Source organism: Acomys russatus, chromosome 16, assembly GCF_903995435.1.
Source record: "Acomys russatus chromosome 16, mAcoRus1.1, whole genome shotgun sequence".
In the NCBI taxonomy this organism is placed as follows: domain Eukaryota; kingdom Metazoa; phylum Chordata; class Mammalia; order Rodentia; family Muridae; genus Acomys; species Acomys russatus.
The window spans coordinates 5912428-5927343 of NC_067152.1; the positions used below are offsets into that span (position 1 = coordinate 5912428).

General features: G+C 52.3%; 1 protein-coding gene across 1 annotated transcript in view; it reads left to right on the plus strand.

Annotated features, from left to right (window-relative positions):
* Positions 1-14916, plus strand: part of Nos2 (nitric oxide synthase 2) — a 39192-nt gene that overhangs the window by 20939 nt on the left and 3337 nt on the right. Inside the window, 11 exon segments of the mRNA XM_051158085.1 lie at positions 1048-1097; positions 1423-1597; positions 2360-2492; positions 6472-6550; positions 7254-7435; positions 8685-8800; positions 8802-8849; positions 10280-10487; positions 12700-12787; positions 13195-13316; positions 14646-14794. Coding sequence (XP_051014042.1) covers positions 1048-1097; positions 1423-1597; positions 2360-2492; positions 6472-6550; positions 7254-7435; positions 8685-8800; positions 8802-8849; positions 10280-10487; positions 12700-12787; positions 13195-13316; positions 14646-14794 — 1350 coding nt within the window.

Below are 14916 nucleotides of genomic sequence, written 5' to 3' on the forward strand. Positions count from 1 at the left end.
TTGCAGGAGACGGTTCTCACCTTCCACGATGCGGGCTCCTGAGGTTTTGGGGCTTGGTGACACTTTCACCCGCTGGGCCATCACAGCAGCCACAATTATTAATTATTCAAAGTTTCTTATTTCACCAGGCAAACTGATGCACACTTGTAATCCCAGCACTTGGGAGGTAGAGGCAGGAGGGTCACAGGTTTAGGCCCAGCCTGAACTCTGTAGAAAATGTTGTATGAAAACCTTTGTTTTCCTTCAACAAGGATTCGTGTCTGGGGGCTGGAGAGATGGCTCAGCAGTTAAGAGCACGCGCTGCACTTCCAAAGGACCACAATTCACTCCCAGCACGCATATTGGGTGGCTCCCTGTCTCCTGTAACTTCAACTCCAGGGAACCGAGCACTGTCTTTTTCTGGCCTCGCTGGGTACCCTGACTCCTGTCCTCAGACACACTCTCGGGCACACATGTTTCTTTAAAGAGAATTCGTACTTCAAGACATGTCTCATCCTCACGAAGGGAAAGTGGGCCAGACATGTTAATTTTTGTCTAGCCGGCCTCACACCGGCCTGCTTAGCCCTGTGCTTTGAGCAGAGGCAAGAATGAGCGAGATGCTAAGGCTTGCGTAGCTTGTCTCTCTAGTGCTTGGTAGGACAAAAAGGCCATCTCTTAAGGGATTGCAGAAGGCACACCTTCCAACAATATGATGGGTCCCATGCTACCTAAAACAGTTTCCTGGGAAATCAGTTAGTTCAGACACTATGGCGTTCCTACTAAGATCCAAGCAAGAAACAAGGTTCATGTTCTTTCTGAGGAGCCCTGTGTTCTTCCAGCACTAAATGGGGACACCAGGGGCTTCTGGGCCTTCCATGGAGGGGCAGGACCCATTGAGCTGGTTCAGCTGGGGTGAGGGGCAATCTGGACTTGCCCAGTGGTTTCCCCCATGGGTTTGGATTCTTTGCCTACTCAGTGTGGTCAGTGTTTAAATGGACCGCCATAGGACAGGAAGGACAGTGGGTCTGTGGCTCCTGGCCTGAGAACTCGGGTTCTTTGTCTCTGTAGACCCTGAAGAAATCTCTGTTCATGCTGAGAGAACTCACGCACACCTTCAGGTGAGGCACTCTCCCTCATCCCTGCTTCCTGGGCCCAGTCTGGAATCAGACCTTGGAACTGGCTGCACACAAGATGTCTTCTTGGAAATGTCCAGGGGGCAGACCAGGTCCCGGTTTGAGGTTTGTCTTCTGAGTGTGTCGAGGATCAAGACGTAGAAGCCAAATCCCTCTTGCAGGTCTACAGGCAAAGAGCACATTGGTCACATGACCAAGGAAGGCCAGACTCTGGTGTGACCCAGTGGGCATGAGAGAGTAGGGTTGTCCCTGCAGGCCTTGGAGACTCCTGTCAGGCATCCTGAGTCTCCCTGTGTGTCCTTCTTGGCAGGTATGCTGTGTTTGGCCTTGGCTCCAGCATGTACCCTCAGTTTTGTGCCTTTGCTCATGACATCGACCAGAAACTGTCCCACCTGGGAGCCTCTCAGCTTGCCCCGACAGGAGAAGGCGATGAACTCAGCGGGCAGGAGGATGCCTTCCGCAGCTGGGCTGTGCAAACCTTCCGGGTCAGTTTCCAGACAGAAAGACTGCAGTGCATTCATGCCAGACACATCTGAACCTGGTGTGCTGGGCATCATGACCTCTGCCAGGTGTAGGCCAGGGCTACAGGCCTGATGTCTGAAGTCAAAGCTGCTTCCCCAACCCCCACCCCACCAAGAAGAGTGTTGCTCTGGTGTGTTGTTCCAGGTGGGAGAGGTGGCCTGTCCTGAGCTCATGTCCTCAGGGTTTTTCCTACTGATAACTTTGGCCAACTCCTAACAGTGGCATCTGGCTTCAGTCTCCCAGATCTGCAGAGAAGCGCAAGGGACACACTGCTGAGCTCCTGGGACCACCTGCTGTTATCGCCTCAAATCTTTACTTTCTGGGTTCCTCCCTGCTGGTGGTGGGAACTTATCACTGAAATAGAAGCCCAGCAGAGTTGGTTTCAAGACTCAGGCCCTCGTCCAGGAGGTTTTCTATCAGGATAGGGAAGCCCCAAACCTCTCTCTCTATGTGGGAAGACACACACACACACACACACACACACACACACACACACACACACACACACACACACACACTCTGGCAGCTGTACTATTCACTATAATAGCAATAAGCCCTGTGTGCCAAGCCTGGGGTTCTCTGAAATCTTCCAGTCCCATCCAATGACACCCTTAGGTGTTGTGTGATGCAGCCGTCCAGCATTTGGCCATGGTGAGGGGTGGTGATGATAATGGTGATGGTGATGATGATGATGATGGCAAATGTTATTCTGCTTAACTTTTCAGGCGGCCTGTGAGACGTTTGATATCCGAAGCAAACATCACATTCAGATCCCGAAACGCTACACTTCCAACGCAGTTTGGGAACCACAGCAATACAGGCTCACCCAGAGCCCAGAGCCGCTAGACCTCAGCAAAGGTACCAGGCCCTCTGCACCCCGCTGATCTTTCCTGCCTGGGTTGAGGCTGCCTGTGCCCTGAACCAATAGTCAAGGAATCCACCATGTCCTTCTGAATGAAGGCAGAAGCTGGCACTGCCAGGTTTCTGTCTCCCACCTGCAGAGCCTGTCGGGACCGGGCTTTGGGCTCTGAGGGAAAATGTGTCAGGAGGAAGCCTTGAGAGTGTGACCGTGAGAGCAGGGATCCTGCATCCGTGGGTGGAGAGTGTGGCAGTGAGAGCAGGGAGCCTGCATCCGTGGGTGGAGAGTGTGGCAGTGAGAGCAGGGAGCCTACATCCGTGGGTGGAGAGTGTGGCAGTGAGAGCAGGGAGCCTGCATCCGTGGGTGGAGAGTGTGGCAGTGAGAGCAGGGAGCCTGCATCCGTGGGTGGAGAGTGTGGCAGTGAGAGCAGGGAGCCTGCATCAGTGGATGGAGAGTGTGGTAGTGAGAGCAGGGAGCCTGGATCAGTGGGTGGAGAGTGTGGCAGTGAGAGCAGGGAGCCTGCATCAGTGGGTGGAGAGTGTGGCAGTGAGAGCAGGGAGCCTGGATCAGTGGGTGGAGAGTGTGGCAGTGAGAGCAGGGAGCCTGGATCAGTGGGTGGAGAGTGTGGCAGTGAGAGCAGGGAGCCTGGATCAGTGGATGGAGAGTATGGTAGTGAGAGCAGGGAGCCTGGATCAGTGGGTGGAGAGTGTGGCAGTGAGAGCAGGGAGCCTGCATCAGTAGGTGGAGAGTATGGCAGTGAGAGCAGGGAGCCTGGATCAGTGGGTGGAGAGTGTGGCAGTGAGAGCAGGGAGCCTGGATCAGTGGGTGGAGAGTGTGGCAGTGAGAGCAGGGAGCCTGCATCAGTGGATGGAGAGTATGGTAGTGAGAGCAGGGAGCCTGGATCAGTGGGTGGAGAGTGTGGCAGTGAGAGCAGGGAGCCTGCATCAGTGGGTGGAGAGTGTGGCAGTGAGAGCAGGGAGCCTGCATCAGTGGGTGGAGAGTATGGCAGTGAGAGCAGGGAGCCTGCATCAGTGGGTAGAGAGTGTGGCAGTGAGAGCAGGGAGCCTGCATCAGTGGGTGGAGAGTGTGGCAGTGAGAGCAGGGAATCTGCATCAGTGGGTGGAGAGTGTGGCAGTGAGAGCAGGGAGCCTGCATCAGTGAGTAGAGAGTGTAACAGTGAGAGCAGGGAGCCTGGATCAGTGGGTGGAGAGTGTGGTAGTGAGAGCAGGGAGCCTGCATCAGTGGGTGGAGAGTGTGGCAGTGAGAGCAGGGAGCCTGCATCAGTGGGTGGAGAGTGTGGCAGTGAGAGCAGAGAGCCTGCATCAGTGGGTAGAGAGTGTGGCAGTGAGAACTGGGGCAGGGAGCCAACATCAGTGGATGGAGAGCATATCAATGAGAGCAGGAAACCAGCATCAGTGGGTGGAGAGCGTGGCAGTGAGAGCAGCCAGCCAGCGTCTTTGGGTGGAGAGTGTGGCATTGAGAGGAGGGAGCCTGCATCAGTGTGTGGCCCTGAGAGCAGGGAGCCTGCATCAGTGGGTGGAGAGTGTGGCCCTGAGAGCAGGGAGCCTGGATCAGTGGGTGGAGAGTGTGGCAGTGAGAGCAGGGAGCCTGGATCAGTGGGTGGAGAGTGTGGCAGTGAGAGCAGGGAGCCTGGATCAGTGGGTGGAGAGTGTGGCAGTGAGAGCAGGGAGCCTGGATCAGTGGGTGGAGAGTGTGGCAGTGAGAGCAGGGAGCCTGCATCAGTGGGTGGAGAGTGTGGCAGTGAGAGCAGGGAATCTGCATCAGTGGGTGGAGAGTGTGGCAGTGAGAGCAGGGAGCCTGGATCAGTGAGTAGAGAGTGTAACAGTGAGAGCAGGGAGCCTGGATCAGTGGGTGGAGAGTGTGGCAGTGAGAGCAGGGAGCCGCATCAGTGAGTAGAGAGTGTAACAGTGAGAGCAGGGAGCCTGGATCAGTGGATGGAGAGTGTGGCAGTGAGAGCAGGGAGCCTGCATCAGTGGGTGGAGAGTGTGGCAGTGAGAGCAGGGAGCCTGCATCAGTGGGTGGAGAGTGTGGCAGTGAGAGCAGGGAGCCTGCATCAGTGGGTGGAGAGTGTGGCAGTGAGAGCAGAGAGCCTGCATCAGTGGGTAGAGAGTGTGGCAGTGAGAACTGGGGCAGGGCGCCAACATCAGTGGATGGAGAGCATATCAATGAGAGCAGGAAACCAGCATCAGTGGGTGGAGAGCGTGGCAGTGAGAGCAGCCAGCCAGCGTCTTTGGGTGGAGAGTGTGGCATTGAGAGGAGGGAGCCTGCATCAGTGTGTGGCCCTGAGAGCAGGGAGCCTGCATCAGTGGGTGGAGAGTGTGGCCCTGAGAGCAGGGAGCCTGCATCAGTGGGTGGAGAGTGTGGCAGTGAGAGCAGGGAGCCTGGATCAGTGGGTGGAGAGTGTGGCAGTGAGAGCAGGGAGCCTGCATCAGTGGGTGGAGAGTGTGGCAGTGAGAGCAGGGAGCCTGGATCAGTGGGTGGAGAGTGTGGCAGTGAGAGCAGGGAGCCTGCATCAGTGGGTGGAGAGTGTGGCAGTGAGAGCAGGGAATCTGCATCAGTGGGTGGAGAGTGTGGCAGTGAGAGCAGGGAGCCTGGATCAGTGAGTAGAGAGTGTAACAGTGAGAGCAGGGAGCCTGGATCAGTGGGTGGAGAGTGTGGCAGTGAGAGCAGGGAGCCTGCATCAGTGAGTAGAGAGTGTAACAGTGAGAGCAGGGAGCCTGGATCAGTGGATGGAGAGTGTGGCAGTGAGAGCAGGGAGCCTGCATCAGTGGGTGGAGAGTGTGGCAGTGAGAGCAGGGAGCCTGCATCAGTGGGTGGAGAGTGTGGCAGTGAGAGCAGGGAGCCTGCATCAGTGGGTGGAGAGTGTGGCAGTGAGAGCAGGGAGCCTGCATCAGTGGGTGGAGAGTGTGGCAGTGAGAGCAGGGAGCCTGCATCAGTGGGTGGAGAGTGTGGCAGTGAGAGCAGGGAGCCTGCATCAGTGGGTGGAGAGTGTGGCAGTGAGAGCAGGGAGCCTGCATCAGTGGGTGGAGAGTGTGGCAGTGAGAGCAGGGAGCCTGCATCAGTGGGTGGAGAGTGTGGTAGTGAGAGCAGGGAGCCTGCATCAGTGGGTAGAGAGTGTGGCAGTGAGAGCAGGGAGCCTGCATCAGTGAGTGGAGAGCATGGCAGTGAGAGTACGGAGCCTGCATCAGTGGGGTGGGTGGTGGGGGCAACTCTGCAAGGCACTGTGCCAGCCTCTTGGCCCACATGAACTGGCCTGTGACACTTGTCCTGACACTTGACCTGTTATAAATGCAAAGATAATGTTCAAGGAAACGAAGCAAGTGGTAGCGTGTGGGAAACATGAGGGATAGGCTCAGTCTTCCAAGGGGAGCCATATGCCATGAAGAAGGCTTCTGAGGTGATTCAGGGCAGCAGGGAGTGGCTCAGCGGGGTGATGTACTCAGTTCTCTGAGTCCAGACTCCATAGAGATATCTGCATGTGAGGATTTGTGCAGTTTTCTCTCTATTCTCCTATGAACCCCAAACCCCTAAGTCACATCGCTGCCCTGAGGTTTTCTGTGCTTAAATGTCTAAATTGAAGCTCCCATAGTTTTCAGCCTGGAAGCCACTGTTTTTCTTTCTGGATGATTAGTTTACTTACTGCTTGGTTTTGTTTTGTTTTCCCTTTGTGTGTATGTACAGGGTCTCACGTAGCCTAGATTGGTCTCAAACTTGCTGCATGGCCAAGAATGGCCTAGAACTCCTGATCTACCTGCCTCCACCTCCAAAGTGTTGGGATTACAGACCTGTGTCACCACATCCAGTCAGGTGTAGGGACTTTACTTGTGGTTCAAAAATAGTGGTCCTGTCTCAGGACACCAAGGGCAAGTGGAGCATGCAGGGATAATCAACTCAGTAGGCGAGGCTTCCCCTGCCATAGAACTGGGGTCCATCCCGTTTCAATCTCTGTCTCCTCAGCCCTCAGCAGCATACACGCCAAGAACGTGTTCACGATGAGGCTGAAGTCCCAGCAGAATCTGCAGAGTGAGAAGTCCAGGTAAGGATGGGCAGGGATGCTTGGCTGGTGTCCTAGGGTTGCTCTGGAATGAATAATGGACCAGTGCTAATTGGTCTGTGCATGGGGAGGGGAGTTGTGCTTGATGAGGATGGCACAGTTGGGACCAGCATCTCTGCTACTCCTTGGCATCTGTGCCTTTGCCCGATTTGAGGACTAGGTATCTGCCGCGCTGGCTCTTCCTCCTCTCTGAACTCATGCTAAAAGGAGTGACCAGGAGATACTTACACCATTTGAGTCTTCAGCCCTTTTGTGAAAATATTTGCAAGGGCGGGAACTTTCCAGCTAGGTAGAAAAGGGTTGTGAGGGATCTGTAAATTTTATCCACTTTGTCCTTCTCCCTCACTCGTATCCATTGGGGGGAAATGGCCTTAGTTCTAATGAGAAGAGACTTTCTTTTGGAGACGAGGAAAGGCTACCTCTGATGCCCACACACCCTGAAGGAGATACTTCTTGTGTCAGAAGTGTGGCTAAGCCCTCCATGCTCCCTGCACTGCTAGGGAGGGCTGTGGCCAGACTTCTCAGGGAAATTATTATGGAGCTCCAAGGGTCCCCAGCCGAGGGGACGTCTCGTCAGGAACTCTGGCTGGTGGCCAAGGCTGGAGGAAGCCAGCAGTAAGATGGCAGGAGTGTACCTGTCTTGGGGGAGCTGGTGGTTACCCGGGGCTCCCTTTTTCTTCTGCAGCCGTGTCACCCTCCTTGTTCAACTCTCCTTCGAGGGAAGCCGAGGCCCCAGCTACCTGCCTGGGGAACACCTTGGGATTTTCCCATGCAACCAGCCTGCCCTGGTGCAGGGAATCATGGAGCGAGTTGTGGATTGTCCTGCACCAAACCAAACTGTGTGCCTGGAAGTTCTGGATGAGAGAGGTGAGGCCCTGGCCCCAGAAAGACCTCTGCTCTCCTCACTCCCATCTCTGAGGACCAGGCCTGGGTCTGTCCTGGTCTGCTGCAGTCCCAGTTCATGGGAGAATCTCCCTGGCTTTCAGTGGTAGTGATGCCTCCAAGAGTGTGTCCCCTAGCCTCAGAGAAGCAAAACCTGGCAGTGAGCATCACCATTCAGGAGAAAGGGAGTTAGCCTGAAACTTAGTGACAAGAGACCTGAGGCATCCTTGGGGCTGTACAAATGCAGATCTGGTCCAGATGAGATGCCATTAGTGGTGCTATCCGAGTCTCTAGAAGGAAGGGAGGGAAAGGGAGAGAAATAAAAACAGTGTGCTGAGCCTGGCTTGGTGGCGCACGCCTTTAAACCCAGCACTCAGGAGGCAGAGGCAGGCAATCACTAGGGGTTTGAGGCCAGCCTGGTCTACAAAGAGAGTCCAGGACAGCCAAGGCTACACAGAGAGACTCTGACACACACACACACACACACACACACACACACACACACACACAAACCAAAACCAAAACCAAAAAACCCAAACAAAACAAAACAAAACAAAAAACAAAAAAACAAAAAAACATGCTAACATGCACTAAACAACTGTGAACCAGGCACTGTGTTGACGGTTTCCTAAATATGGTTGTTACACATTGTCGGTGTCAGCCCACACTTTGTCATATCTGATTCTCAAGGAAGTGGCCAGAGGTCACAGGGTTCAGATGCTCATCTGGGAAGTGGAGAGCCAGAACTTGAACCTGGGTCTTGCTGTGACTCCCTGCATGCTGTCTCTTGGGACTCCTGAAGCCTGGTCACCTCAAATTACACTGCTCTGTTCACCCAGAGCCTCTTGCTTTAGTGCCCCAGGGGATGGTAGCCATAAAACTTGTTCTAAGAGCAGCCAGACTCTGGGGCTTACATCACTCTCCATTAGTCTTAGTCACTAGATTTGTGGTTAGTTACACAAACCTGTGACACTTTCTGAGTGTGTCAGAGACTCAAGTATGGGCCACAGAAGGATGTGGTTTGTCTGTGAGACAAAATCAATATGGGTGCCCATGTGGGAGCAATTGATCAGCCTACCCTGGTGTCCCTGTCTCAGCACCAACTCCCAATCTTCACTCTTTCTGGAGCCAAGATGTCAGAGACTTCCCTTCCCTTTAGATGGAGGCTAGGCATGGTTTGAGAGACCCAAGTATGGCCTTTTGCATCCTGACAATGTCTCTTCCTTCCATTCAGGCAGCTACTGGGTCAAAGACAAGAGGCTGCCCCCATGCTCACTCAGCCAAGCCCTCACCTACTTCCTGGACATCACTACCCCTCCCACCCAGCTGCAGCTCCACAAGCTGGCCAAGCCTGGCCACGGAAGAGGCTGACAGGCAGAGGCTGGCGTCCTTGTGTCAGGTGAGGGTCTGGCTGGTGGGTGAGGCAGGGGCATTTCATAGAGTGGAGGGAACAAAAGCCCAGAGTCAAGTTCAACCTCTGAGAGCATCCTTCTGAGTATCTAGCTGTGACATCTCTCTCTCTCTCTCTCTCTCTCTCTCTCTCTCTCTCTCTCTCTCTCTCTCTCTCTCTCTCTCTCTCTCTCTCTGTGTGTGTGTGTGTGTGTGTGTGTTGGGAATTAGGCATAGCCTGCTGCCTCATCTCTAGGTCACAGTAGTACTGGGGTGTTCTGTTCTCCTTCTCCTTTTCATTTGGTCTTCAGTCCCAGCTGAGTGAGTGTGTGAGCCCGTTCAGGGAAAGTCTTCTCCAGTTACACCTCTAGACACACCCTCACCAAGGTGTCTTCCCATGGTGACCCTAAGTCCAGTCACAGTCACAGTAATTGTAGTCACCACATGGCCAGAGTACACTTCCTTGGAATCTGACAAGATGGCACATCTGACACGGATGGCTCTTGTCTTCCCAAATGTGGAACAAACTTAATGGTGGCTAAATGGGTGGAATGGCAGGTGGGGAGCTGAGTTAGGGAGTTAGTGAGGTGATACATGAGGTCATTTGCAACTTCTGAGTTTATGTCTTTGTAAGAGGCACTGGATACAATGTCACTGGACACATTGTCACCATCTGAAGAACCCTGTGTAGAAAGCTGTATCAGCTTTATCCCACAAAGACCAAAGTTAAGCTACAAGGGTCATCCGGCCATGATTTGACCAAGATCTAATTGGTTACAAATTATAGTATTAATAAGGAAGTGAGCCCAGCTGAGCATGCTGGTGCATCCCTGTGATCCTAGCACTCAGGAGACTGAGGCAGTAGGACAGCGAGTTAGAGTCCTGCATTGACCAAAAATAAATTCAAGGCCAATCTGGGTTATGTAGCAAGACCACGTCTCTATTTCCCGCCACCTCCCAAAGAAAGAGGGCATTGAAATCAATTGCCAATATTGGGGAGGCTTTGTGTTTTGCTTTTTGTTTTTGTATTATGGGTACTTTGTTTTATGTGTTTGCCTCAGACCCTCACATACCAGGCAAGTGCTCTGCCGCTGAAACAAACTCCTACCTCTCCTCCTACAATTTAGTCTGAGACAGGTCTCACTAGTTAGCCAGGAGAGCCCTCAACTCCATCTGGAACCCCTGAAGGCCTTAGACATGGAATCCTCTTGCCCTCCAAGCAGCTGAGTTTGCAATCTTACCCTACCATCATCTTAATTCTACTCTAGGCCCAAGTGAGAAATGCTACCAGCTACCCCATGGCCTTGCTTCCCTCAGCACCATGGACAGCGCCGGTCCTTGGACACATTTGTTGAGTGAATGGATGGATACTGGGTGGGACAGCTCCTTCTACAACCCTTGGCAGGTCTCCCAATCCCTCACACTGCCCCTGGCTTTCAGCCCTCAGAGTACAACGCTTGGAAGTTCAGAAACAACCCCACGTTCCTCGAAGTGCTGGAAGAGTTCCCGTCAGTGCGCGTGCCAGCTGCCTTCCTGCTGTCTCAGCTCCCCATTCTGAAACCCAGATACTACTCCATCAGCTCCTCCCAGGACCACACTCCTTTGGAGGTCCACCTCACTGTAGCCGTGGTCACCTATCGCACCCAAGGTGAGACAGGCAGACCATGGTGTCATCTGCTCCTGTCACTTCTAGGGCAGCTGTTCTAGGTTGCTCTCTGTTGCTGTGGTAACACCATGACCACCTGTAGGGGAAGGTCCAGTTTAGGGGAAGAAAGGGATTGTTAGGTTACATGTTACAGTCCATCATCAGGGGAAGCCAAGGCAGGAAGCATGGAGGAACGTTGCTTGCTGGTTTGTTCTCTCTGGCTTGCTCAGCTTCCTCCCTGACACAACTCAGGACCACCTGCCCAGGAACAGCACTGCCCACAGTGGACTAGACTCTCCTCCATCAATTAGCAGTGAGGAAAATGCCCCACAGACATGCCCCCAGGTCAATATGATGACAATTCCTCAACTGAGTGTCCCTTTTCCTGTGTGTGTTGAGTTGATGACTAAGATTAACAACCACGGTGGCTGTTTAACACCCTGAGATGTGTCACTTTATCAGCTACATGGTTCAGTGATAGCCGCCTGCCAGAGTTGTCAATTTTGTGAGAATCTGTGTAGGGTATATTGTCATGAGGCAGGCATGAGGCTCACTCCTTTGTTCCCATCCCTAAGTGTGGGAGATGGCTTCCATGTACATTTACATGGGAGAAAACAGAGTCATGGAGAAAGCCGGGCATGAAGGGTCACATCTGTAATCCCAGAACTCAGGGAGGCAGAGGCAGGTGGATCTTTGTGTTCAAGGCCAGCCTGGTCTACAAAGTGATTCCAGGACAGCCAAAGCTAAACAGAGAAAAAACAAACAAACAAAAAAAGAGTCATGGAGAAGTTAACTCAGTTATTCAGAGTCACACCGTTAAGAAATGGAGGCTCAAATTCAGGGAGTTTAAATGCTGGATCATTGTTACAATCGCTGACTTCTAAATAGGATCAAACATGAAAAGCCTTGAACACTTCGGGGAGTCCAGTAATTCCTGGTCATCCTAATGGTGCAGCTGGATGTAGGAAATTTTTCATTGATTATTCTCTCCCTTGATGCACTTATTCTGTGATCACTGTCTTCCGCCTCTATGCTGGGGCCACACTGGGCGTGGAACCTCATTAGACATCTCTGCCCTCATGGAAAAGTGTTCAGGCATGCAAATACTTAGAGATATGACTGTGTGGATGCCCAGAAGCACTGGGGATTCATGAGGGAGTGGGTGGGGTATTGTGAAGCTACCATAGACTAGGTGGTCCAGTGTTCTGTCACTTAGCCTTGGATCCTCCACCAGATGGGCCTCCCTGTTCTAACCTTCTGTAATTGAGCTCTGTCTGAAGGGCTGTGAATGGTCCATGCCTCAGAGCCCACACATAGCTTCTAAATGCCGGGCAGAGCCTCACTGGCCATACCTCACCATTAGATGAGAGAGGAGACACAGATGAGCCCTGTGAAGGCTGATTCATGTAGAACAGAACCAAAGGACTATTCAAGTCGCTAGAGGCCTCCTTTATGTGTCAGGTCATGGGGGAAGTGGGTGTAACTCAGAGGAAACTGGGGTACATACAATCCCAGCAAAGGCTGCTGGGGAAGATTGAGATGCCAGAAAAGACAGAATGAGTGGAAAACTTCCCCCCTCTCCCCAGGTTCCTTCATGAGAACTTGCAGCAGTGGCCAGCTCTGGGGGATCACCTCACACTGCAGTGGGCAGAGCGTTGGTGGGGAGTGCTGGGAGGATCCTGGACAAACACTTGGGAGGTGCCCTAGCTTAAGAGTGATGGGTCTAGGGACTGGAGAGTTAAGAGTACAGGCTGCTCTTTCAGAGGTCCTGAGTTTAATTCCCAGAAACCACATGGTGGCTCACCTCACAACCATCTGTAATGTGATCTGATGCCCTCTTCTGGCCTTCAGTTGGATATGCAGATAGAGCATTCATATACATAACTAAATAGGTAAACAAACAGATTTTTAAAAAGGGAGAAAGACAGACAGACATAAAGAAGTATAGAAAGAAAGAAGAGTGATGGATTCAAGTTCACTATGATTTTAGTCATCCACTCCTTTTTCTTCTCTGTGAATCAGTTTCCTCAATTGTGAAGGGAGCAGTTGCTCTCCGGGTCCCTTATAGCCTTCCCTGCTCTGGTGGGGAGTTGGGGGAGAAGGTTCTTGCTCACTCAGGGACGAGGCACGCAGGAGGGCTCGGCAGTGTAGGAAAAGCAGCAGCTGGGTTGCATGAGGCCACGGGGTTGTTGATCAGGATGTGCTCCCCTTGCAGATGGCCAGGGTCCCCTGCACCATGGTGTCTGCAGCACCTGGATCAGTACTCTGAAGCCCCAGGACCCAGTGCCCTGCTTTGTGCGAAGGTAAGCACCACTCAGGGCTCTCTGGAGGCCCAGGTACCTGGGGATTCTGCAGTACTAGGGAAGGATCTAGAACTCAGTGCTGCCCTTGCCCATAAAGGGATGAAGGGATAACTATGCATCTCCTCATTTTCCCATCTGGCTACAGGGTGTGGTGGAGCCTATGGCAAGGATAATGGTGGGATCCAGAGAACATACACATGACTAGTTCCTTCACCAAACAACTAGAGTGTGGGGAGATGGCGTACCCAGGCAGGGAGGACAAAGCTGTGCCCAGGGCTTGGGAATCAGGGTCCCCCTACATCCATGACAGTGCCACCCTAACAGGTGCCCAGCGCCCCAACCTGTCCTGTGTGTGCTTCTCCTGGGGGCGTCTGAAGAGCGGGGTCTTTGTCCTTCTGCCTCTGCAGTGTCGATGGCTTCCAGCTCCCTGAGGACCCGTCCCGGCCTTGCATCCTTGTTGGGCCAGGCACAGGCATTGCTCCCTTCCGAAGCTTCTGGCATCAGAGGCTCCATGACTCCCAGCACAGAGGTACAGCTCTCAATAGGAAGGGAGTATGACAGGCACCGTGATCTGACCATTACACAGGATTTGCACATCACATTAGTACACTGTAGCCCATAAGTAGTTGCATAGACTTGGTGCTTGTGTCCTGCCCATTTCCTGTCTCCTTGTTTATTTCCTGTCTCCTTGTTTATTTTATTTATTTATTTATTATCTATACAATATTTTGCCTGCATGTGTGCCTGCAGGACAGAAGAGGGAACCAGATCTGATGTTAGGCAGTTATGAGCCACCATGTGGTTGCTGCGAATTGAACTCAGGACCTTTGGAAGAACAGACAGTGCTCTTAGCCTCTGAGCCATCTCTCCAGCCCTAGTTCATTGTCAATGTATTTAGAGGAGTGTCCTGATGCACATGTGGAGGTCAAAGGTCATCTTGCCTCTCTCCTTCCACCATGCGGGTCCCAGGAATCAAACTCAATTTGCCATGCTTGACGGCAAGCACCTCTAAGTGCTGAGTCACCTCAGCAGCCCATTGTGAAGGCTTTTAGATGCCGCCCTCATCGTTGGTGTCACCCATTAAATAAACCACAGAGTGACCCTGTGAAGATGTCCCCAGAGGTAGAAGATGAAAGGAATAGGTTTCAGATGAAGACTCTTTCTGTTCATTTGATAAAAGAGCCTTGAAGAAAGATGGCTCTATGCCTGGAATGCTCGAATGAGGCTTTTTGTGGAAGAAACCTTTAGCAGTGTTTGACCTTCAAATCCCTGCAGATGAAGTCCAGCACAGCCAATAGTATCAGGAGGTGTTTGGTTGTCCTAGACACCTGAGGCCTCACCACCTGCATTTGGTGTAGGACCTGGGTCAGGAGAGATGGTTTTCACCAAAGAAAGCCACAGAGTTTTTGGTATTTCACTAAAAGAATGTCCTTGCCTCTCTCTCTCTCTCTCTCTCTCTCTCTCTCTCTCTCTCTCACACCTATATGTATTGGAGACAGCGTCTTGCTGCTCTAGCCCTGGTTGGACTGATAACTCTCTACATAGAAAAGGGTGGCCCTAAATTTATAGTAATCAGTCCTCCTGCCCCTACCTCCCAAGAACTGACTATCATAATATTTGAAAAAGAAAAAGTAAAAATGAAAATGTATTATGGAAAAAAATTTAAATGTGCTGACATAATCATAAATGATATTGAGTCATGTTTTTTTCAAGAGTGCTTGTGTTAACTGTAAACTGGGAAAATATCAGATCAGACACATACACTTGGACACCTGGTGGTCATGGGCTGTCCTCTATTGGCCATTGTGGTGACTGCAAACTTCTGGTTCGTTGTTTGTTTGTTTGTTTTTGCCTTAAGGACTCAAAGGAGGTCCCATGACCTTGGTGTTTGGGTGCAGGCACCCAGAGGAGGACCACCTCTATCGGGAAGAGATGCATGAGATGGTCCACAGGGGAGTACTGCATCAGGTGCATACAGGCTATTCCAGGCTTCCTGGCAAGCCCAAGGTAAGTCAGCCATGCCCAGGCTGGCTGCACAGCCCTCCCTCTCTGAGCCTTCATCCCCTCTGCTCTAAAGAGGAGACAGTTGCACAGCCTCAGGGTGATATTATGAAGAACACTATGATGAG